Below are 26,259 nucleotides of genomic sequence, written 5' to 3' on the forward strand. Positions count from 1 at the left end.
AGGGGTTTTGGGATTTTACTTGTAACCATAACGTCCTTTTAACAACTTTTTTTACTGAATTTCATAGGTTTTTGTAACGCAACTTAACCATAACGTCCCTTTAACAAAGTTTTTTCATTGAATATATATATATATATATATACGCACACACTACATACAAAAAACGTACCTTACCTTCATGCAGCCTCCAATAATATATAATGGTCAATTGTTCATGTCTGTTTTATACCTGAAGGTTTTAAGGAAACATTGACACAGCTATCACTTGTCTTTCAGCTCTGGAAGAAGTTTGTTCGACTTGCATATAACTTTCTGGTCATCTTTATCCCTTGGGAAATGCGTATAAAGAAAATAGAGAGTAAGTATTAGACATGAGGACTGTGACTGAGTGGACTGGTGCCTCCTATAGACACGAGGACTGTGACTGAGTGGACTGGTGCCTCCTATAGACACGAGGACTGTGACTGAGTGGACTGGTGCCTCCTAAAGACACGAGGACTGTGACTGTGTGGACTGGTGCCTCCTATAGACACGAGGACTGTGACTGTGTGGACTGGTGCCTCCTATAGACACGAGGACTGTGACTGTGTGGACTGGTGCCTCCTATAGACATGAGGATTGTGACTGAGTGGACTGGTGCCGCCTATAGACATGAGGATTGTGACTGTGTGGACTGGTGCCTGCTATACACATGAGGATTGTGACTGTGTGGACTGGTGCCTGCTATACACATGAGGACTGTGACTGAGTGGACTGGTGCCTCCTATAGACACGAGGACTGTGACTGTGTGGACTGGTGCCGCCTATAGACATGAGGATTGTGACTGAGTGGACTGGTGCCGCCTATAGACATGAGGATTGTGACTGAGTGGACTGGTGCCTCCTATAGACACGAGGACTGTGACTGTGTGGACTGGTGCCTCCTATAGACACGAGGACTGTGACTGTGTGGACTGGTGCCGCCTATAGACATGAGGATTGTGACTGTGTGGACTGGTGCCTGCTATACACATGAGGATTGTGACTGTGTGGACTGGTGCCTGCTATACACATGAGGACTGTGACTGAGTGGACCGGTGCCTCCTATAGACACGAGGACTGTGACTGTGTGGACTGGTGCCTCCTATAGACACGAGGACTGTGACTGTGTGGACTGGTGCCTGCTATACACATGAGGACTGTGACTGAGTGGACTGGTGCCTCCTATAGACACGAGGACTGTGACTGTGTGGACTGGTGCCGCCTATAGACACGAGGACTGTGACTGTGTGGACTGGTGCCGCCTATAGACACGAGGACTGTGACTGTGTGGACTGGTGCCGCCTATAGACACGAGGACTGTGACTGTGTGGACTGGTGCCGCCTATAGACATGAGGATTGTGACTGTGTGGACTGGTGCCTGCTATACACATGAGGATTGTGACTGTGTGGACTGGTGCCTCCTATAGACACGAGGACTGTGACTGTGTGGACTGGTGCCTCCTATAGACATGAGGATTGTGACTGTGTGGACTGGTGCCTGCTATAGACACGAGGACTGTGACTGTGTGGACTGGTGCCTCCTATAGACATGAGGATTGTGACTGTGTGGACTGGTGCCTGCTATACACACGAGGACTGTGACTGTGTGGACTGGTGCCTCCTATAGACATGAGGATTGTGACTGTGTGGACTGGTGCCTGCTATACACATGAGGATTGTGGCTGTGTGGACAGGTGCCACCTGGAAATCAGTACATTCCTAGACCATGGACTTGCAGCAGCCATGCCCATGTGCTAACAAAGGCAGGCAGGTCTGCGCAAAGTCAGCTTGATTAAATAAAAGCCATCGTATCATGCTATGGAAACACAACATAATAAAACAATTCTGAAAAAAACAACATGCGTTAACTGTGATGAAGTATTTGGCCTGATAGAGTGTAACAGGAGGTAAAGGCTTTTTAATGCATAATTCTGTACTGTGCTCATTTATTTAATGGTATATGTGAGACTACATCTCCTTTGAACTTAGATGTTTATTGGCATTTTTGGGAAATACCAATCATAGGAATAAAGCACACATAAATCGTCAAATTTCCTTGAACAACTCCTCCCTCTTTCCCCCTGCCACCTCCTTTGAGTTAAACACATTGACCATTCTACCAGTTAGAACAAAAGACCAGTTACATAACACGGGTAAACAAGCTCAGTGGTGGCACTGGACCGTTGCAGGGCTTATGGCTCTCCCTACAGACATTGGCACTGTCACAGACCAGCTCATTAACTCCGTAGCGAATAGTTTAGGTTTGTCACTATGCCATTTCGGCATATAAATCCCCCATTCGATATGAAACGACTCCAGATGATCATTTATCATAGCAGACAGTTTTTCATTCGTGAATATGCCCCATAGTTTGTTCAACCAGTCATTTTTGGAGGGTAAGGAGACACACTTCCATTTTTGGGCTAGAGCCACTCTCCCCGCTCTCAGCATAGCTTCAATATGTTTTCGGAAGCTTGGCTCCTTACTTTCCTCATCCGGGACGCCCAACAGCAGTTGGAGAGGTTCCAGCTCAGGGGTTATTCCCACGGAGTCTTTGATCCAACTGAAGACTTCAGACCAGTAAACCTTTACCTTTGGGCAGGACCACCACATGTGGAACCATGAACCAGTCTGGTCATAGGGTCTGGGGCAGCGGGGGGAGGATCCCAGGAACATCTTGGAAAGTTTAAGGGTAGGTAGGTGCCAGCAGTTTAATATTTTAAAGTTGTGTTACATTACCAACGTGTAAAGATTGCCAGAAAGCATTAGCTTATGCATTTGACCCCATTATCTTCTGGAATTTCCCACCCTGACTGTCTGGCCAATAATTGCTTGAAATTCTGTCTCCCTCCCAAGTCCAACTCATCATCACTTTGTATATTTCCCTTTCTTGAGGTGGCTTTGTTAATGACTTTCTCAAAGGGAGTGAGGGGTCTAGAGATCTTGAAGTGCCATCTTGGATCTGATAGGATACCCTTGAGGGGAAGGTACTCAAAAATACGTAGAGAATCCACCCCCACAGATTCAGACAGGGGGATGAATTCAATGATTTGGCCTTCCAGGAATAGTTGTTCAGCTCTCTCAAGACCATTGTCGGACTATTTTAATGAGTGGTGAAAGCACCTCTCACCAACCTCCAGCCGGGATCCCCACTCCGAACTCAGCGGGGAAGGCCAGGAAGAGAGGAGGTTGTGGTTTTTACCCTTTTTCCATACAGTACACAAGACAGCAAGAGTTGGATGCTTCCTGGTGTGGTCGGGATGGCTTTTGTTGGGGACCACAATAGGTCTCTGCCTCTCTTTGGGTGAGTGCTGAAGTCCTCGATGTAAGTCCAGTATGTGCCTAAGTCATCTCCAAGCTGTTCTAACAGGACTAACAGGAGTTGGGTCGGCTTTGTAGTACAGCCAAAAGTCAGGGAGCCCAAAGACACTGAAATCTCTAGGCAGGGTTAGTGTTGTCATTTTAATTCTAGGCATCTTTCCCTCACATATGAACGTATTTATCATCATCTTTAGTTTGGCAAAGAAGGGTTCAGGGAGGGGAGTCGGGAGGGCACTAAATAAGTACAGCAGCCTGGGCTAGTACATTCATCTTAACTGTCACCATCTTCCCAAACCATGAGAGTGTTAGGGGGTGACAGACACAGGATGCGAATAACGTTCAATAATTGGTCGATATAGGAACCATATAAAGGGTTTCGTTGTACTCACAAAATTTGTATGCTATATGGGCATCGTCTAGGAGTTTTTCTCCTCTCATTGGTTGTATTGCAGCTACTCTTCTAGAGTTTCTTTGCTCGATTCCCCTCCAAGCCAAATATTTTATCGGCTTGTTCCCCCCTCTCTGTGTATTTCTGTTTGAGGAATGGCAATTTACGTACCGTTTGGTGACTCAGAAGGGCCTTCAGTTCGGCTGTGTATTTCTGGAGTTTCTCCTGATCTCCAGAAAGCATTTGGGACCTCAGCGCCCTTCCCATACTCCCGGAACCCCCACCTCGCCATTGTCATTAAAGTGAAAGAATTCTCTGATTGATCTCATCAGTGTCTGGGCCAGCTCCTTGTCTTTTAACCAAAGGTCATTGCAGGACCATTTACTACTGTGTTTATCTGAGAACCATTCCCCTATTCTGCTCTAACCATGTTGTGGTCCGACCACGGTATGGACTTCGTGGTTGATTCCGGCATTCTGTTTTTTCCGAGGGCTCTCGATAAGGAGGTAGTCTATCCTTGAGAATGTGTTGTGCACTTTAGAGTAGAAAGTGAACAGGGGTCCCGCCGCCTCACTTCGGAGAATCCATCACCCCAATCCTGCATTGGTTTGTTGAAAACAGAGAGCCTTTGTATACTGCACACAGGTGGCCGCATGTGTGGGCACCCTTTTTCTTTCTATGTCAGGGTCAAGGACCATGATAAATTCACCCCCTATAATCAAGGAACCTTCTACAAATTATTGAATTTTGCCCTTCATTGATTCCCAGAACTGGTCTTGCCCGTCTTTCGGACAGTAAACTGAGACTAGGGTAACCATGTTGCCTTTAACCTCCCCCTTGACCATTACGTATTGACCACTGGGATATTTTAATTCCGCCGTTGAGACAAAATTTTGTTTGTTAGCCACCACAATTGCAACCCCCTTTTTTGGACTTGTCGGATGCATAAAAGTCCCCACCTATAGCTTTGGCTCTAAGGTCTGGTTCCTTCCCTCGATGCAATTGTGGCTCCTACAGAAACATGATGTTTAACTTCGATAAGTGAAATTCATGTATTGTTAGGGATCTCTTATTCAGGGAGTTTAAACCTCTGACGTTCAGTGAGCCCAGTGCCATTGTACAAATTGCATTAGCCATTCGGATCTGAATTTGAACCAAAAAACTAAATCTGATCAGGATGGCCTGACATGTGAACTGGAGTCATAAACCTAGCATTGTTGTCAGTTAATGTCCCAACCTTCTGTAGAATGGTTGTAACCAAACTAGAAAACATGATAAACCCCTTGCAAGGAAGTCCCCACCAACTCCCCCGCCCTCCACCCCTGGGGTCTGGACTCCTGATGCCATCATGGACATCGATGGGCCAGACCACCATTTGCATCCCCACCCGTTGCCACCACTGAGCCCCCTTCAGTAAGCCCCCCTCTTGTATGGTTAACTTAGCACTCAGTCTCCATGAACTTTGGAGAATCAGAGCAGGAAGAGGAAAAAGAAAGAAAAGAACCCCCCCCTCAGACATTTTTAGGATAGAGAAGTCCCCCAGTACTTAACAGGCTAGGGAGATCATGTTTGTCTCCCATTATTTGGAAAGTTCACCAGTTTTCTCCCCAGAGCTGCCGATGTATACCTTGGCCCCTCAAGATTGTGGTGGGGGATGCCAGATTCAACTTCATGAATTTGTGAAGCCCTTTGACCCAGCATCCATCTATGAGCCCTTGCTTTTTGGGGCTGTTCTCCACGATACTTCTGGGTCCCAGAGGGCAGCCACCAGGGCGGCCTCTCTGAGCACCTCCTGCATCACTCTATTGATGTCATCCTCTGTGACCAAGTTATATTTGTACCCCTCAAACTCAAAGGCGAGAGAGAAGGGAAATCCCCATCTGTATCGCACCCCCATTGTTGTGAGCCATTTAGTGAGGGGGGTGAATAGTCTTCTGCGGGACAGGGTGAAGACAAGGAGGTCCTGGAACATCGAAAATTGGGAGGTTCCCCAAACCCCAAGACCTTTTTTCTCACCATGTACAGTATTTTTGCTTTTTCCGAGTAGTAATGGAATTTAGCCAGCACTGCCCTTGGTGCACGGGCACCCCAACCCTGCTCTGTTTGCTGTGTGGAAGGTGGGTTTGGTGATATTGTCGTCATTAAAGACTTTCCTAATGACTTTGTTGATGGCTTTAATTCTGTCACCTTGCGTTTCTCCATCTCTTTCTGGAAAGCCAAAAAATGTCAGGTTGCACCGGCATTCTCAGTTTTGGAAGTCGTCCATTTTCAAGGCTTTCTGCTCCTCCCTCCTTTCCAGTTCAGAGATTCTCATGCCGATATGGGACTCCAGTATGTCGATCAAGGATTTGTTTGCCTCAAGACCCTGGATTCTGTCATCCATATTGTCTACCTTCTTGTCAAGCCCATCTAACCTTTTGCCAATGTCCGATCAAAGCCCCTTATTTCCACAAGCAGTGCTACCATGTCCTTCCTCAAGGATTGAGAGTCCTTCATGCTTGGTGATGGCAAAGAGGGTGTAGTCACCTGGAATTTTTGGGGTACTGATTCGTAGTGACATTTTTGAAGTGCAGAAGACCAGGAGCTGGTGGGCTCCCCATGGAAGATTGCAAGGTCAGGGGGCGGGCCGTGCTAGGGATGACCGGACTTCCACTCCAGTCAAGCGTCCCAATGCCGGGCAGGTAAGGCAGCTATGGGGTCAAGGGCCCGGCATCAACGGGGAGGTTCACCGGCCCCTCTCTTGGGCAGGAGGTACAAAGCCCTCCCGGTGGCAGAACTTGGTCTGTTGCACTGATGGTGATGTGGGGGAGGGAGGCCACAGGGGGAGACCCTCAACTGGTACTCCTCCATGCTCTGGGTTCCACCAGGGCTCAATATTACTCAGATGGCTGTGGTGGCGGGGAGGGAGGCCCAGCTCACTAGGGCTCCTGGGATGTGAGCAGGACCTCCCGCTTACCCCAGGTGCGGGTGCCAGGTGTGCCCCTGCAGGTCGAGATGGTCACAGGGTGCGGTCAGTGCCCGGCCTCTGAGTCAGTGCCCCTCCACGTGGACCTCTTGACAGGGTGGCCCTCCTCCTCCTGAGAGCAGGTGCGGGTTGCAGGGAGCTCCACAGCCGTTCCATATTTCTTTGTCTTTCTTTGTTTTTTGTTTTTTTCCCTGAGGGATTTCAGGAGGGTGGGGGGCATCCTCCCCTCCTACACACCTCCACACTGGCCCGGCAGTCCGCTGAGACCCTCCTACTATGTGTTCTCCCTCTTGGGGCCTGCGCTACATGGCGGCTCCTCTACTTTAGCCAGGCGGAGGCCTGGGGTCGTATCAGTTACTGCTCCTGCTGTTACTGGGACTCCCGAATCAGGGAGGGCCCTCTCCAGATGTCCTCTTCCCATGTTCCGGCCCTGCGTCTGTCCCCTGCTCTTCACCTTCTCCTTTAGCTGTCCTGGTTCTTACCCATCCGGAACCCTCACTATGGGGAGGTGGGTTTCAGGGCTGCTGAGAGCCCGCTACGGCTACTCCTCTTGCCGGGCACTGGTCTTTTGCTTATGGAGTCTACAGCCGGATCGGGAGCAGGACTCACCCTTGGTCTTCCTCCGCGGGTCCTATCTCGGCCTTCCTCAGTCCCCGGAGCTCGGGGAAAAGCCCATGACGGTCAGCACGGTGTGGCACACACGGGACAGGGGGTGGGTGGTGGGTAACTACAGATGATGGGGGTTCTCTGGGGTGGGCTCTAGACCCAGAACGGAGCTGTTGGTGAGGATCTGCGCCGAGCAGTTAGTTCATCTCTACGCCCCCTGGTGGCCAATCAGCCCAATACACAATTTGGATATGATAATTCCTAAGGGACTCAATAGGGGTCATTCCGAGTAGGGCGGTAAGGGTTAACTGTCACCGGTAACGAGACCGGTGCCGTTAAACCCTTACCGCCCTATTCCGAGTTCCCTTTGTGGGTTGGTACTTAACGCCTGCTTTTTGCAGGCGTTAAAAAACCAACCCGCAAAGGGACCTAGGAGCTAATTACGGCACTGTAATTTACGGTGCCGTAATTAGCGCCTTCCCCATTCCCATTGAGCCCTATGGGCCAAAAATGGGAATGGGGAAGGGCCCATGGTGAATGGGGAATTACCGCCCGCGTCAACCTTGGAATGGGGCGGTAATTCCGCCATTCACCATGGCAGAGTCGGAAAAATAACGGCGTCAACCAAGGCGCTAATAGCGCCTTGGTTAACGCCAGGGTCGGAATGAGGCCCAATGATCACAAAGTACTACTATCCAACATTATAAGTGGTCTACCAACCCCGGGACCATCTCAAACAGTGGACAAAATAAGCCACACACCCCTGCCTTGACAAGGACCCTTTTGGTCAAAACACGCGTTGGCTGTTCTGTCCTTTAATGTAGCATATGTTTTGCAAAAATTGGAAATATAACCTGTCACAAGTAAAAAAGGCCAGACCTGCCAAAAAGCACAATACGATTGTAAATATGAAGTGTACTATCACCAATTGACGAATAAAACACTGCAAAAACCTTAGAAAAACACTGAATGTGCAAAATGCATTTGGTTCTTCTTTGTCTAATTTACCCCCTGTGGGGCACTTTTGGGTGTTGCCCCAGACCAAGGGCACATATGGTAGGCTTAGCAAACACAACACCATCAGACTTGACCCAAGCTCAGATCAGGTAATAAACCAGTTCATCACCCACCCCTCTTGTCCCATAGATGTCTGAGATATGTATTTAACATGTTTAGCTCATATGTGTTTACCACTGAGACATGCATTATCTCACATTGGCCACATGGGCTGAGGGCTGGAGACTGTTTAATTCAGCAGAAACCTGTGCCTCTGCCTTTGTAGGTCTTGAAAGTGTATTGCAGGAGATAGAACCTAGGGGTCTCTCCTCTGGATGGTGTGTTTGGCATGTCCACCCATAGTATAGTAGTGGAATCTTAAACTGCCCTTACTATGTCTGAACCGGCTATGAGAGGCCTGGAGGGCCCTTCATATAGTCCTGTCTCTCTTGTGTATTACACAGACCTGGTCTGGCAAGATGGAGGTGAAGCCCTTTTTTTTACTATACTGTCTGCCATGGTGAGTCAAAGATGCACCCAGAAACGCACTGCCCACCCTCACTTGTCGCAAAATTGGAGACGTAAATATCTGCTTGGTGTGTAGCTCAGGTCAGGCATGATTGCACGCACACATCACACAAAATGCCCATTATAAGTCATGCCAGGTGAATAGTATGGCTATTTATTTTTCTCAGCTGTGCTCAAGTTTGAAACTAGTTCTGAACATTGCATCCTGCCCCCAAATATATATATATATAAAAAATGAAACCATACAAGCTATACAAGACTAAACCATGTGAGCTGGCATTCATGTCAGCAGTATTCCAAAACCTTTGCACTTGACATACGTGATACTTGTTACATATACACTGAGCTGTAAATACTAAATTAGAAATCACAAAAGATTACATTATCACCTGCTGAGCAGGGCAGATGTAGAAACATGCTATACTATTCCAAACTTAAACCTTTGAGACCACAGATGAGATGAAGTTGACATTTCTTTGCAATGTCTTTGTCATGTAAAAAGCCATCACTGAAAAATGTGTAATTGTATTTTGTCATTCTCTGTAAATTTAAAAGTTTATTTCCTGAATTGATTTACAGTAATAATTTATTGGATCATATTTTATTCCAAAATATATTTAGTGGGATTTCACATGGCTTTAAGGAGTTTGCTCTGAAGTCTACTTCAGAAGCACCATGTTTAATGGATGGTCATTACAGATGACATGTACAAACTGAACTGTCTATGATTTTGATGACCCAAATAATGAAAATAATGTCAGTAAAGACTAACCAGATTAGACAAGCCCTTTTCTTCAAATCATGAGTCATATAAGTTTCTCCATCAGTCAATAAGTAAAGACATTTGCACAACAGGGGGCAAACTGTGTCCCTTTCGAAGTGCCACATTTTTGTTTTTATAAGGTGTTTTCAGAACTGAAGTAATGTTGAGAGATGCTCCAAACAGGTTCAATACAAATTCATGATTTATGTACGCCATATATAAAGTGAATTTGTAGGATTGTTGCAATAAGCCACAAATTTCCAGGGGGCTGTGTCAGTAATGCCCACCAGCCTGAACTAAGTAGGCTTGAATGCAGGGGTCATGTTCGGGGTGCCAGTAGCTTTCTTTTTTTAATGGGAAGTTGTGGCCTTGATGAACATGTTTGCCCAATGTACCATTATACAAACTAGAAGGCAAGATAACTCCCATAGAAAGACTTAGCCCTTTGCTATTTCCATACTGTGGCCGGGAGTAAGCAGAAGAGCAGTGGCAGAGACCGAGACTGTGTGGCCTAGTATTTGGAGGGGCATTCAGGATCACAGAATGGAATAGTGCTTTGCGGAATATGGTGGGGGGATGGGAGAGAAAGGAGCAAGGGCCTACTCAAGGCTGGATGGGTTCCAACCTTGCCCGCCATCACACAGCTATGACTTCCTCCCAAGAGATGTCTATGGGCACTTTCACTTTCTTTCACTGCCTTACACCTTTGATCCCTTCTGGTTATTACACCAGAAGGTCGCCCTAAACCCCCAATCCCAGCAAGAGCCATTTTTCTTCTTGTGTTCCAGTTCACGCTTGCTTGAATCACTATAGTTTTTAGAGTGCTTTCATATTCACATTTTCATTTTACTACTTTGCCTGCAAGTCATGCTTTTTTAGCTCCTAAAGGTTACCCCCTGTTACTTGTGTGTTTCATATTCAGCTAGCAAACTCGTCAAGAACTTTATCTGTTGTTCGGACTCGCTACCAAAGGAGTTGATCCAATGACTACTTGTGAAGAGTCACTGGCTTTTCTGGTGTGAACCCTCCAAGTTTAGTTGTGAGGAAAGCACACAGGGAAAATGTTTTGCTCGTTCGGTGAGGAAGGATTGCTCAGGAGCAACACGTTTTTCTTGGAAGCAAGAGAACGCACACTTCGAAACAACTTGCTGGTATTAAACACATTATGACTGAACAATCAAATAAAACCAAATCTTTCGATTCCCTCCCCGTCTATCGCTTGTGTCTCCGTGGTCGGCCATGGTTTTGCTCACTATTGTGCTAATACTTCTGCAGACATAAAAGCTGAATACAATTATAAATAATCTTAAACTGTCACGTTGTTCTTGAAATTTAACAATGATGGATACGCCAATGTTAATTAATATGGTATTTAAAAGCTTTGCAGAAGGAAGGGCTACAATCAATACATGGATGTGTTAGGGGTGCATGGAAGGAGGCTGCATGCATCCAATTTATAAGCTTTATCGACACGGAAGATTGGCTTTTAGCAAGGGGGTGCATGACTAATGCCCGGCACCGCCGTGAAAAGGTGGACGGTTGGATGATTGACCGCTGCTACTTTTGATTTCAGGTCACTTTGGGTCTGGAGTGGCCTCCTACTTCATCTTCCTGAGATGGCTCTTCGGGATCAATATCGTGCTGACCATTATGACCGGCGCCTTCGTTGTACTGCCAGAGGTAAAACCCCTTTTCATTCCTGATCACTCCACATCAATGTTATAGGAGCGTTCAGTCTTCAAACCCTGAAATACGCTGTGTGTAAAAGAAAAATGGTTTGGGATTTCCAAGTAAAAATGAGCATTATCTAATTTAGAAATATACAAAAAAGCTAAATGTTGCTGATTGATGATTTACCAAAGATAATTGGAACGGTTTCCTGGATTCGGTCAACGTCCTGCCATAAATTAGCCTGGATGTTGTGCTGATCTCAAGTGTATGTGTTTTATGAAGCTGAATTTGTCTGTTCAATTAATCATTTCGACAGTAAAGCGATTGTTGATCACTCAGTACTATGTTTTATAAGAAAGGTATGTGATTAAAAAAAAGAGTTGGCAATATCGTGAGTTCAAAGATCACAGCATTGATTTGAATGCGACATGGAGGTCCCAGGTTTCAATCCAGACGGGACAGGCTCTCAGCCTTTCATCCTTGTGAAGTTGATGAAATGATTACCATTCTTTTGGGCAATGTTTAAAGAACTGTTTGGTCTTCAAGACAGTGATATTGCTACAATGCAGGATCAAGTCAAGGACATATAATATTTAGGGACCCATGGGTTTAAAACCAATGAGCACCGCAGCCAGAGCGCCCACCTTTGCAACGGTTGATTATAAGATAGGCGGAGAATTAACTCTTTCTGTCATATGAGCTAGGCGTTTGGGTGTGATTGTGCATGTTACCTGAAATTAAAGATTCCAATGTGTGCATTTTAAGGGAATTCTAAAGAGAACACCATAAACTACAACCCGTTTTCTAATTTGTGAGCGTGTGTGCAAATGTGATAGGAAGTAGGGTGTACATCTGAAAAGTAGGACCATTTCTTAGGTGCGCTGAAATCACACCCTCTGCAGGGTTGTGCTGTCAGCCCCTTCTGTGCCAGGCAGCATGTATATTCGGGCTTCTTCCATTGGGGGCGGGGGGGTTTAATAAACTGATCTGGGTGGGTGGCAACAGCATTTACACAAGTCTTGCTTCCAGAATGAATCTGAGAGATCGAAGAGTGATTGCCCTGAATGGATGGACCTTTGCCTGCTGCAAACCCACAAGCGACCATATGCCTTAACTTAAATTCCTGCAGAAGAAACCAGATCAAGGCCTGTAGACAGACAAAGGATTGGAGAAAGACCAGAAGAACGTGGCAGACAAATCACAAGGACAGATCCTTCCAGATTGAAAGAACCCAGCATTTTCCTTTGATTGTCTTCTAAGAGGCAATGATCACTAACTTAGCAAAATAATCATAAATAGCCCCCCTAGGAGCTTTTAAGCCACTGCACAGTACCTGCACAGAATGCCATGACATCAGAAGGACACCTGTAACATCTGCTTAAACATGACGTCATAGCTTCAGAATAGTGATCCAGGCTGATCTGTGCTTCTTGCCCAGTTTGTTTGAAAGCTGGAAGGTGTATCGCTGAGACGTTTCAATTTAATCAGCTGAATGATCACATCTTATAGATAAGGGGGTTCAGCACAGACACATTATTTCCTGTATAGTTCAACAGGGAGGTTGAACGCCGGGCCCAGAGGTCATATATGTGTGCCCCATCCCAGGAGTATAAAATGGCTCCCTTTTATGTGATCAGGCAGCAGCGAAAGGGTGCATAATTTCAGGTTGTCTCCCACATTTGGGTGGGCCTCGGGCAGGATCTGAGACAGTGGGCGTGATGCACTGGTGCAACTCAGTGACTGAGGAGAGTGTGAGTGAGTGGGAGGGTACATCGTATCCCCCTCACTCCATAAAGGTGACCATGAAGAGATGGGGCAGGAATGTGGCGTAATTGCTCGTCTCAGCACCCAGTTCCTCCTGGTCATTGGATTCTGCCTCGCAGGAGTACAAGGGTGAGTAGAGGCTAAAGCACCCACTCAGCCCTCACACATCTACACACCAAAAAACCAACACACTCATAAAGGTAAAAAAGGCAGAGTCGAGAGATATACCTGCTTCGCCTTTCTGTGGTCACGCTGGCCGAGGGCAGGCTGTACTCTCAGGAGGGGTGTGAAGCTGAACCAGTAGTGACCCAAACAACACAGTATCACAATCCACTAATAAGAGGAATCTCCAATTAAGGTTCGATAAAAATATAAACAGTTTAATAAAACACACCATCTACAAGAGGAATGAAAAAGATTACTATAGAAAGACCCACCTAAAGGAAAGCACAGAGAAGATGTGGCGGTCTGGAGAAAGTAGTACGTCGAGCTTAGTTCCAAGAGTGATAGTTAAGGTACTGCCAAAAAGTGAAGAGACCTCACCAGTCTCTAGGGTCCGAGTGGACAGTGGGGGCAGCTCAGTGTCACAGAGCCGGAATTCAGTTCTTGGTGGGCTGATGTGTCAGACCCGGGTTTGAACAGTGCATCAGAATGAAAATGCCTAACATCAGGCTCATCCCCTGCCAAACTGGCCTGCTGCCTGCTCCCAAGGAAATAAAGACTCACTATACGTGCAAAGAAAAGAGCCCACATTCTGGCACGGGTCTCCAGCGCATCCAGCAGCTCGGCTGAACTTTTCAAAATCTGTAAAAACTAGTCAACCCCCTGCAGTCTCCTCCTTCCCTTCCCCTTCCCAGGCCCTCTGCATGCACTGGCCTCACACTTTGCCACCTAAACTCAAGACATTCTGACTCCCTTACTACACTCCATCACTCCACCCCCTCCATCCTCCTTCCTCCTTCTCTCCTGTCACTCATTAAGAGGTTACCAGACATGTGCTCTCCTTGAAGGTCTCTTCTAAACAGGTCTCTCTTTGTTCATCCAGGACCATCAAGGATAACATTGTCTCTCTTGCCCCTGCTCTCACTGATTTCTGCAATCACTCTTTTGTCACTGAATCTTTTCCCTCCCCCCTTAAGCACTCCCTCCTGAAAAAAACATCATACCTGCCCTGCAAGCTATCACCCTCCATCACCCCCTTACTGGGGAAGATGCTTGAGAAGCTGGCCTTGCCCCAACTCACCTTTCACACCAAACTTGTTGGTGGCCTCCACGACCATCAATTTGGATTCGGAGCATCCAGAGGCACGGAAACTGCTCGTCTGAACACCCGTGAAGAGCTGCTCGCATCCCTGTACTCCACTCCCCAGGTGTCCTCATCCTTCTTGATCTCTCCTTGCATTTGACACAGTTAACCATTCCATACTCATACAAAGACTCCACCATACACTTGGTATCTTGGAGCGGGCACTGGATTGGCTGTCCTCTTTCCCCACTAGCCGCTCTTCCCAAGTCATCCTGGGCCCCTTCTCCCCTCCTACTTCCATCTCCACCTGTGGGGTCCCCCGGGCTCTATACTCTCCGCCTGGCTCTTTAAGATCTACCTTGCTCTCCTGGCAAGACTCATTTCCCCTTTCTTCTCCAACTTCCAGTGTTACGCAGTCGACACACAGCTCTTCTTCAAACTCCCTGCTGAGCCTCTTGCACCCTCCATCATCCCTGACTGCCTTTCTGCCATCCAGTCCTGGCGCGCCTCCACTGATCTCTGCCTCAACGCCTGTAAAACTGAGATCCTTCCCATCGGGACCCCTACTCCCTCTTTCTTCCCCTCACTCTGGCCTTCATCCTTGGGCTCTCCCCCTGCTCCTTAAACTGAAGTAAGAAACCTTGGAGTCATCTTCAACTCCTCTCTTTCCTTCCTCCCTCACACTCAGGATGTTGCCAAGAAGTCCAACCATCAGCTCTTCCTTCTCAAAGGAATTCTATCTTTTCTCACATTCCCTCAGAGGCTCAATGTGACTCAAGCCCTGGTTCTCTCTAAACTTGACTACCGTAACAGCCTCCTCCTGAATCTTCCTTCTTCCACTCTGCGACCCCTCCAGCTTGTCCAGAATAGGGCAGCAAGACTTATCCTTGGTCTTAAGCCCAGGGACCGCATCTCTCCTGCACTAAAAAGTCTTCACTGGCACCCGGTTGCTGCACGGATTAAATTCAAATCCCTTTGCATCATCTCACTTTCCTCTGTGACCTCGCTCCTTTGGAATAGCCTGCCCCTCCCCCTGTGCCTTGAATAGGATCTTCTCAAATTCCGGAAGCTCCTTAAGACTTTCCTCTTTTCTTCCTCCTTCCCTCCATCTCTCCTCTGCTAATCCCACAGTTGCTGAATCAGTGTCCTTGCCCCTTATGCATCCTCGGGGCCTTGACCTCCCACACCAATTCTCCTAGCTCCTGTCTATCCACAGCACTTTGCATCTACACACCCTGGCACTTACACCTCCCGCGGCTCAGGCCATGTAGTACTCAACAGTACTAGAACTTTGTCTATGGCTCACCCGCGAGCTTGGACTCCCCAGCACTTACCCCCGATTCCCTTTCCTTTCTGCACTTGCACGTTCTGAATACTCACAAGGCATAGTAGGTTCGTCCCCCCTCTCTTTTCCCCTCTGCTCTTAAATATTGTCTTGTAATGTATTTCCCTCCCTGCCCTGTGGGCTCTGTGAAACAGTATTTTCTTATTCTATAAGCGCCTAACAAGCACACAATAAATAAATAAATAAAATGATGCAAGCTGCTCAGGCTCAGTCAGGGACATAGGATTGTGGAGTTTTTATCAACAAGCTGCTTTCGTGCAGGGGCGAATGTGGGTGCTCAGTGCGGCTGAAGGGATGCTCAAGGGGGTGTTGATGGGCAAGAATGCGGCGGAGGTTCTTTGGCAGTGAGCAGGCGCTTCAGACCTGGCAAGTGACGTGCTTGGCAAAGGAACGATGGATTGTCGAGCTGAAGTTAATGCAGTGCATTCGTTTGATCTGTTGGTGAAATGCAGGTACCAACACCAGTGCCTTCTCTCTTGCTCAAGGTTGTGGGAATATGGAGCGACTGGTTCCGTGCAGGCGAGCCGGGAGCTGCAGCTGGTCTGGTCCTCCGGGTTGCTGCAAGACCTTTACAAAGGACTTGATGAAAGGATACTCAGGGTCTGCTCTTCTGGCACAGAAGATCTGTTGCAGAATGGTTGGTCCTGGTCCACAGCACTGGTCACTCCCGACGTTCCTTGGAAGTGGTTCGGGGACAGAGATTTCTTCTGTCTTGGATGGTCCTTTCTTCACCTTCGGTGGAGGACTTTGGCCAGTGCAACTGTCCCAAAAGATGTCCAGGGGAGAATCTTGAGAATGTCTCCAGCTTTAAAGAATCCCAGAGGAACTGAAGGTGTTCTTTTGAAGGGTTGCAAGACCACATCTTTTAAGGGCCCAAGTCCCCAGGTGACTGGTCTAAAGTTAGCCTGTTTAAGGGGACCACTCCCTTCTCCTGGCTGGAGTGGACTTTGCCCACTTGATCTTGCACCCAGAGTGCTTTGCTCCAGAGGAAATGGGGGGGATGATAAAGGGAAAGAAAGACAGCGAGAAACAAAATGGTGGAAGGGTTTTTCCACTGTCCAGAGCGCTCCTGTCTATCCTAATCCCGTCCCTTCCCACCTACTGAACAACACATACCCTTGAATATTCAGCACCCTGGTGTGCGGTTACTCCTCCTGAATGGGTGTGCCCCTCTGATACCTGGGCCCGGGGCACCTGCCTGCTGTCCAACTGTCTCTGGGAGAAGGGGTTACAAGCCCTTCCAAGACAAACAAAGAGAGGCCAGGTCCTCAGAGGTTATAGCCTGCCGTGTGGCCATTTTGGACTGGCTCACACAATCCTTTTCCGCAGTAGGGCTGGCTCACAGTAGCTGACACATGTGTAATATCAATTGGGGTGTGGCGGCCATGATCATAAATATCGCCATGCACTATGCCTAAACCCAGCCATAGCTTCCTTTTCCAGATTACCATGCCACCAAAATGGGGTTCACATGATCACTGTGATTTGGGCACCAGGGGCATAGCTTAAGTGTTGCCCCAGGGCGACCGTGGCTCTGCTGTTGCAGCCGAGGTCAAGTGGGCATCTTGTGACCTTTGAACCCGCTCTGCGTCACAAGCAGCGCAGGTGCCACAGATCAGGCTACCAGTGCGGCAGGGCACAAGCGCACTATGCTTTAGGCGTGGAGTTGCGACAAAGGGGGATCCGGTTAGCAGTTACCCCTTTAGAGAAGGAATTACCCGCACCATTTTAGGTACTACACATACAAATAGCCAGGGCAATTCCTCACAATTATTCTCTTTTGTTGCTGGGAGTCTTCCATTCTAGACAGGCCTCTCAACCGCCGGTCCTCATGTACATATATAACATATTGAGGAGTAGGGGAAAGGGGGGAAGGTGGGAAAGAAGACAGGGATGGGGGAGAAAGCAAGGGAGAGACAGATATGGATCTAGGAGCTGGGGTAGCCACACACACCACATGCACACAGATTCTAATTCCAAAAGAGCTGTGTCTGAGTGTCTCTGTCTGTGTGAGAGGAGCGGCATGAGTTGTATGTGTGTGTTAGTGTCAGAAGTACACAGTCACTTCAGTGTTCGTGTATTTTACAAATGAACCAACAAATGTAATTATCATTGAAAATAATTCAACATTTGTTAAAAAATAAATACACAGCCTAAATAATAGGTACCAGAAGACATATTTAGTAAACTACATTAATAATGGTACATTAATGTATTTTTTTAAACCAAGTTAAATCTCTTTTTACAGCACATTTTAATCCAAAAGTAAAATGGATTCAAATGTTCAACGCATAATATTGCGTGATAGCTACTCTATATCATTCTTCAAACATTGCAAACCGTAGCAAAGATCTTATTGTCATTACAACCTTCCATAAAGATACCAAAATGTTCCCACAAATGTGCTTAATACAAGGCAAGGGTGGCTTTCTGATCTTTCTTTCAACCACATCAAAGTGTCCCAAATATTAAAGAAAGGAGATAGGAAACAAAAGTGAAGGAGTGTCTCCTTGGGTAAACGGCACTTACTCAAGATAGAAACTCACTCATCTACCTACAATATAGTGTTGTTTATAATGACCCATAGTAAATATTTAAAAAATATTATGTACCCTTTTTGTCAACCCACTTCTGAAAGTATAATTCAAGTGATGGTTACTAAATAATTCTGGTAGGAAACATATATTGTCAGTGCGATCTTATCAAACTGGACCCCTCAGATAATATTTTAACCATCTCTTGACGCCTGCTTCATTTTTATAAACAGATGGTTTTAATTAAATGTCACTGCAACAAAATCTTTGTGTAACAGGGTGTCACAACCCAATTTCAATAAGTTGTATTTGAAAAGAACTTAATTCTGGAGGCCCTGGATTTTAAAACTTGGAAGTCCCAATTCCATCCTAATCACAGGTAATGCAGTATGGCATTGGCAGATGGCATACGGCGTCAGCTAAACTGTTGAACTTAGCATTTCAAAAAATTACTTTGACCACTGGCATTTGACTCAGCATCTCTTTATGGGTGGAAGCTTAGTCCTTCTTCCCCTGGTGATGCTTTTCACTCTTCTTCTTCTCTTGAGCTCTTGTAAAAATCTTGTTTGATTATACACAAGTAATTAAAAAAAATTTTTAAAAAAAATTATGAAAAGTCTGAAAGCAGCAAGGAGGTTGTCATGAGGGAATAAGCAAAAAGCAGCAGGAAAGAACAAGCTTTTGTGGATACATGAAAACAGTCCTTAATGGACGTTGAAAAAATTGCAACATGTCCTGCAATATCTGTAAAATTACTGAATAAGACTGGAAAGCAAACATGCAATTTCAATACGTAATGTACAGAAGGAACAGAAAGAAACCTTTCAGGACAGATGTTAATACTCAGCGGGAGGAGAATAATCTGGAAAAAACTTGGCCCACAAATTAAACAAGACAATAATGAAGTTGTCCATTGAGAGGCCGGGCCGAAGGCCAAACCAGAAAAGTGGTTTCATATAGCTGTGATATCAATGTGGTATCCTGGAACATCTCGAGTGACTTGTAAATGCATCCGGCCCCCAGTGAAACCTGTGTGACTACTTCATTCCTTAACAGGACGGCAAAGCTTTCACTTGGAAAAGGTTTATAGAGACAAACTCGACTAGTAAATTGCACTAGAGAAGATATATAAATATAAAAACTCACTTAACAAATGTAGATTTTCTAGCTTTGGACGTGTATCGGATGCTTCAAGATGGGCAGCTACTTCTATTATTAGTATTATAGAACAAGGAAATATGGGAACCAACCATTCCTGTCTTGATGCAATGTTAACATTTGATACTTCTTTGATAATCAAGCATGGATGATCGACATTGTTCCATCTATAAGCCAATCCTATTTGTGTTCCTTAATCCCGATACCAACATCAATATTCGGCACAAAAGAGGTTGATCGTTTCCCATCCATGCCGTGAATAAAGATCTGTCTGGATTAGTTACATGTTAATAATGAGTTTAATAACACCAGACAAGTCCTTGCCATTTCACATCATACTGCCTGTGGGTAAGAACTGTATAGTCTGCTTAACTGTGAGCCTGAAAAGGCACTTGACTTAGTGGTTTGGGTCTACCTATGGCAAATTGTAAAATGTGAGTTTTTGGGGATTGTTTTAAAAAACAATTAAGATGATGTATTATAGTTTGTGCCATGAACAACACCACCATTGATCTTTCAGGAAAGATACAAATCTACAAAAGTACCAAATGAGGATGTCGTGAAATATAGTCCTTGAAACGCAAGACCTTAGAAACACTTGTGTACAGGCGCGTTATAAATGCCACATCATATCATATCATATCACATCATATCATATCCAGCTGACACCAGGAGGTGAAACCTTACAATCAAGACTCTGCAACATGTGATTACAGATTCTCGACCTGTCTAACTAATCCTGCAAAGCGGGTTCCCCGTCTGATACATGTGTGAGCATTCTACATGACAGCCAGCTCCCAGGAGGAAAGACAGTTCTAGCTGCTTCAATCTACAAAACATTGATTAGTGGCAATCGCCACTTTATTTACAAAGCATGGTATGATTGTGAGGACCACACTCGAGAGAAGATTCTGGGGCAGCAGCGCTGTCAAATTATGTGGGAAGCCTAAGAAATTGCCTTGATTTTAAAATATCATGCACAAAACTGCAGATTCAGTGTGGTTCCTGGTTAGACATTCAGGCGCAAGGAATAGTATAGTCACAGCTCGCTGCTTTAGTGTGATCACAAACATTATTGATTTGCTATCTGTCTCAAAATGCAGTGTACCCAAACAGTTCAAAAATCTCGGGCATGCACTCTTTATGCCTTGGGTTCTCTGGGGACCCCAAAACTACGCATCTATTTAGTGTTCACTCAGGAGAGCGGATGAAAATATATCTGTTCAGAGTACCTAGTGGCTTGATTGCAATCAGGAGGCAAAACAGAAATGTCCACTATAGGGATATTAAATTACTAAAGTAAGAAAAGGCATTTCTTCCTGGTTGGCTCGCCAGGCAATCGGGTGCAGATGCTTCAGCAAACAGTGGTAGAGTATTCCAGATCTTGCTTTGTGTGTGCAAGGCCATGGAGTGGATGTCTGGCACTAGGTGCTTCACAAATACGACACAGGCTGTTTCTGAGTCACAGAACCCCAAATCCCTGTGCCCAGGCAAACAGGGGCATACCCGCTACAGGGAAGGAGGAAGAGAACTGTCACCGTTCGGGAAAGATGAGGCTAGTGCTTAATGCCACCTGGGCAGCCAATGTAAGGGCATATTTCCGGAAAACTCAAATATATTCCTTAGGCATGGCACAGTCTGAAACTGTACCCTAAGAAATATGATGTTGCAATGTCTTTTTAGGTTCCTAGGGCGGATCTGTCTGACCACAAGAGAAGTGCCCGAACCTCCTGTTCTACTGACGTGTGGGTTGTTGTTATTACCCCCTGTAGAGAGCCAACATCCTGTGAAAACCAACATGTTTGCTATTTCCTCTCTCAGAAGACTACGGGCTATATTCCCCCAAAAGGGGACATTGAAAAATAGGACAGAGGATGCACTATTTTTGGATATGCACAGGTCAGGCAACCCAGAAAGATGACCTGCGTCTTTCCAGGGGCGGAGTTTCAGCACAAATGGTACATTGGCCAGCCCCTTCCATGTTTGTTTATGTTTATTCGTTTATAATGCGCCATAGCCCGTGGGCATACATTAGTGTTCGGAGGGCATTAATGCACTAAAAGGCTCCCACCACCCAAGTGGTTGCTGGCAGGGTACCTCACACCGAAAAGCCCTTGCAGGGCCGTTCATTCTGAAATGCGAATAATACCCAAAAACATTTCTAACCCTACTCGAGGGATAGAAATGCAAGTGGGACAGAAGTGGCTCACACTGCTGCTATATCACTTAAAATCAAATCTATAACAGGATCAGAAATGTGCAGAGAAACTCTGCCTGTTGTGCACCTACAGGTCCCCGCTGTGAACTCGATCTGCACATATGAGAAGGGTGCACAAGTGCACAAAACGAGATCCTCTCCTCCAGCGGCGGGCGTCCTGCTGATGAAAAACGAAACCCTCTCCTCCAGCGGCGGGCGTCCTGCTGCTGAAAAATGCAAGTCCCTTCCAGCAGGACGCCCGCTGCTTATATGGGGCTGGCCCCGCCCCTTCCTTTTGTTTGCCCTTCGCGGGCTTTCCGAGCGCTTTGGCGCTCTTTTGGGCTAAGATCTCTCACCCCTACCCGGGGGTGGGGGGGAGAGGGAAGAGGAGGGAGGCCCCTGCCCCGGTTATCGGGGTGCCTCCTCCATTTTGGCATTTTTTCCGTCATCATCTTCACACCAACCCCTGACGTTGTGCGTCTAAGTTCACCATCCACACTCTGTCAGCCTTATGCTACAGGCGATGTCAACATTTAAAAAAGAAAAAAGGAAAAACATACCTTCACTCCGTCCTGTGACAGTGAAGGAGTCCATCTTCAGTGTTGATTCAGAAACAACACTGAAGATGGACTCCTCCATTTTCCTTTTATTTTTAACATGAACATTGCCTTTATCACCCGTGTGGGAGCTGAAGGCGATATGCCCCTCTGCGCCGGGCTGACTCGGTAACGGCACTGCTACCCGCGTTAAGGGACCCTTGCTTCACTCAGGCCCTTAACTTGGACGGCGGGCCATTACAGAGAGGGGCTGCCCACCTCCTCGGGGCATAGCGCCTCACTCTGTGGCCTTGCTGAAAAAAATCCGGAGTGGTTGGACTAGGTAATCCACAACGTTACCCAGCACTCAGGAATGAAAAGGGTTAATAACAATTTCATGGAGGCCTCGAGATTTGTAGGGCCAACTTGAAAGCCAAATTAAAAGCTTTCTGCCAGTAATAACTAACGTCTCCCCTCCTGAGACAAACACGAGGCAGGACCGCTGCCATGGGGCCACATTAATTGCCCGCTGCTTTGTGATTTAATCATAACTGTGACAGGCTGGCACACACATTATCAATGCAAGCAATTGCTATTGCGTGGCACAGGGCCAGAGGCTGGCAACCTGCACCCTTGATGGCAAACAAAACAGAATTTACAGCTGAGCCTGCCAGCAACTTCGAAGAAATAAGAGGAGACTGATGGGGGCACACCCCCCCAGGCTGGCACGCGTGCCACACAAACATCCTCTAGCCATTGTGATCCAGGCTCAAGAAAGTGCTGGCTCAGCCCCCACCTAAATTATATTAATTAGCAGATCAGACACAACATGCGGCCATAGATACTGAAGCAAGGGCAGAGCCAGGACCTCAGCTTGCATGTGTTTCTCCATCTGCCAACCACACACCCACAACCCCCCCCCTCCTCGGGCCTCCTGCCACAGACCCCTCCCTGCACGCACACGTTACTACTCACCTAACCCTGGAACGCGCTCAGCACTCTTAGAAGGCACGCGTGCAACCAGGCTCAGTCTGGGACCAAAAACTGTCCCGGGCGGGCACCGAAACGTGTGATGCCAAGTCATGTACTACAATTCATCCCTGTTCATAGCAAACTCTTTTGCTGGTACATAGAGGGCAATTCTTTAAAAAATGTGCGGGGCATTGTGAATTTGAAAGCACTTTGGGCCATTAGCATGGTTTAAAACTAACCATCAGCCGAAACAATTCACGAAGTCATTAATGGGGCACATCTTTGCCCAGAAAACAGGGCCACGCACGCTGGCGTGTGTGGGGGCCCCAGCAGTGATCATACGACATGAAGTACACTTTATTTTTTTATTTTTTTTTGCAGCTTATATAGCGCACCGCGCCCGAAGGCATCTGGGCGCTGTCTGACTCTTAGCAGAGAGAGCGAGTTACAGCAGTTGCAAGTGATATAGAATTCAAGTACAATAGATGAAAGGATTTACAGAAGTGGAGATGTGACTCAAAGTAGTAACAAGGGAAAGCATGACCAGAGCTATAGGAGATAGGCCCGACAAGTGAGTATATAACATAACAAAATAACCAGTGGATTATCAGAGCATAAGTGCAAACAGTTGGTGTAGGTCTAGGCAAGTTCGGTGTCGTGCTGGGCTGAGCTGTGGGTGGAGAGGTGCGTTTTAAGTTGTTTCCTGACAGTCCAGAAGGAGTCTGTGGCTCTGAGTGTGAGAGGCAGGGAATGTGGGGAAGCTACTGCCCTCAGCCTTTTGTAGTTTGAATCTAGGGGTGGTGAGGCAGTGCTGATAGGTTGGGTGGGTGGGTGTGAAGTCACTGGTCAGGTACGCGGGTGCCCTTTAGTGGAGGCATTTGTGGGTAAGAGTGAGTGATTTGAACATGATGCGTTCCTGGTGGCCAGCGATGCTGGTGTCTGAGGGCTGAAATGTGCGCTGCTCTGGGCACGTTTAGGGCAGCCCTAAGCACATTGTTTTGTAGGACTTGCAACTTACTGATGTTCTGTTTCGAGGTCCCTGTGTACAGAGCGTTGCAATAGTCGGGGCGCGTGAGGACTAGTGCTCTGGCTAGTGTGAGGCAGCTATCCAGGGAGAGGAATTGGTTACTTGCCCTGACGGGTGTGCATGTGTATTCGGTGGCTGAGGGGGTGGCATTTATTTGTTTGTTAAGGTTGAGGGTGGAGTCGAGGTGGAAGCCGAGTGTTTTTACCTCAGTGGATTCTTTGATTCGGTGTCCACTGGGGTGTCCGCTTGGGTGTCCACTTGGGTGTCCACTTGGGTGTCCGCTTGGGTGTCCACTTGGGTGTCCACTTGGGTGTCCACTGGGGTGTCCGCTTGGGTGTCCACTTGGGTGTCCACTTGGGTGTCCGCTTGGGTGTCCACTGGGGTGTCCACTTGGGTGTCCACTTCCATTCTCCTTGTTATTAATGCCTGCTTGTTTAAGGGCATAACTATACCTTAAATATTTGGGCTAAACAAGATGTGTGTGATGATAATTCAAAGGTAGTGATCTTGCTAAGGAGCACCCACTCTTCCAACTAGAGCCCCACTCTTACTAAGTCCTAGTCTTGCTTTGAGATGCCCTAATCTAGAACTCAAAGTTATCCAAAACGTGGCCACAGAAATAGAAACCCTATTCTTGTCAATTTCTTTGCCTTCTGCCTGCCCTACTCTAAAACCAAATGGGCCAAAGACTGGCCAAAAAATAGTCCAAAACCTATTCTCCAAAGTATTTCCCAAATCAAATATAATACAAGGTTGATCCCGGCTAAAGGCACTAGTGGCACGGTTACAAGGCTCTAATTGTGTGGCAAGTACAGTTTCAGATTATACCGCACTAGGCTAAGCGGTTGATTGGCTTGCCTGCAAGATCCTCCCCTTCGTCATAATAAAATGACCACCATGCCGCTAAACCCCAACATAGCGACATTCATTTAGGCGATTTGAGTATAACGTGGAGGGAGGTTGGCAAAGAATACAGTCACAAACTTGCTCATCGCCAAAGAGGTCAATGTGACATATGGCCGAAACTGGCCTGTCAGCCAAACACACCGCAAGGGCTCAGGGTCATGACCGGCCAAGTCTCCTCCTAGCCAAGGCACTGAAGGATATTAGCACCTAGGGGCAACCTCCAGCGTGCTAATATATTTTTCGGAGGAAAATATAATTGTGTTGAGAGCGCAAGCCCGATTTACTATTAAAAAAAATAAACAAAATGGCCGCCGTGTAAAACAGAATAGGACACAAGTCCCTTTTCTGTGCTATTGGTGGCCATCTTGGGAGTAGGCCGCCGCCCGGTGAATGAACGATCAGCAGGCAACATGTTAGTGGGGTTAGAGAAGTGCAAGGGATGGCAGGGGATTTGGTGGACAGCATCCGGGTCAGTGATGGGGGAGGGGGCCACAGCCAGGGGGTGGAGAAGAGCATCAAGGGAAAAAATGGTGGAGTGGGGATAGGCGGCAGCACCCTACGCTAGAGCAGGGGCTTTTACTGGCTCATTAAATCTGCGTTCCAACCAATGGGAATATAAAAATACACAGTCTTTCCCAAGGTTGCTAAAATTTCATAAGAAATTGAATTCTAATAAATGTCACAGGTAACCGGAGGGTAAAAGTAGATGACATATCATATTATATAGTCAAGAGTTGTGATATTTCAGTTGTCACAGAAAGTTGAAGCAGCTGCATTTTTAGATTTTACAAGAAGGAGACAGTGTATTTCGGACAAAGGGGTGCACACAAAATATTCTATATGCGCATGGGTTGACGAAATCAGATTCTCTGACCCCCAATATTAATTCTAAATTGTAAACATCGAATTACATTATCTACTGTTGGCTTGGTTATTTGCACAATGTGTGGCAATATGGCGAACAGCCTAATGTGCATTTAAATAAACAAAAGCTAGCTTGTGTTTGCACAGATGAATTGCCAATCCATTTTCATTTGCTGAAGAGCCCTTTGCTTATGAGCCTCCCCCAATCACTATGCTCGCTCCCCACCCCCTCACGCTTCTCTGATCTCCATTCATCAACTGCTGGAACAGAGCAGCCATCAAGCAGAAACATCTGCCCCACCCCCAGGGTGATTTGTGTCACAGCCACATCTTGGGTAGAGTGATCACCTGTTTTTTATATATATTTTGTGGGAGTATTCGTTTATTTTGCTTACAGGGCTCTGCAACCTTTGGCTCTCCAGATGTTTTGGACTACAACTCCTATCAGCC

At 46.7% G+C, this 26,259-nt stretch overlaps 1 protein-coding gene across 1 annotated transcript in view; it reads left to right on the forward strand.

Moving 5' to 3' along the window:
• Window positions 1-26,259, forward strand: part of TMC3 (transmembrane channel like 3) — a 244,009-nt gene that overhangs the window by 28,669 nt on the left and 189,081 nt on the right. The window contains exons 4-5 of the mRNA XM_069625138.1: window positions 277-358; window positions 11,163-11,269. Coding sequence (XP_069481239.1) covers window positions 277-358; window positions 11,163-11,269 — 189 coding nt within the window. The remainder of the gene's footprint in view (window positions 1-276; window positions 359-11,162; window positions 11,270-26,259) is intronic.

This window comes from Ambystoma mexicanum, chromosome 11 (genome assembly GCF_040938575.1).
Source record: "Ambystoma mexicanum isolate Mex_15411 chromosome 11, UKY_AmexF1_1, whole genome shotgun sequence".
In the NCBI taxonomy this organism is placed as follows: domain Eukaryota; kingdom Metazoa; phylum Chordata; class Amphibia; order Caudata; family Ambystomatidae; genus Ambystoma; species Ambystoma mexicanum.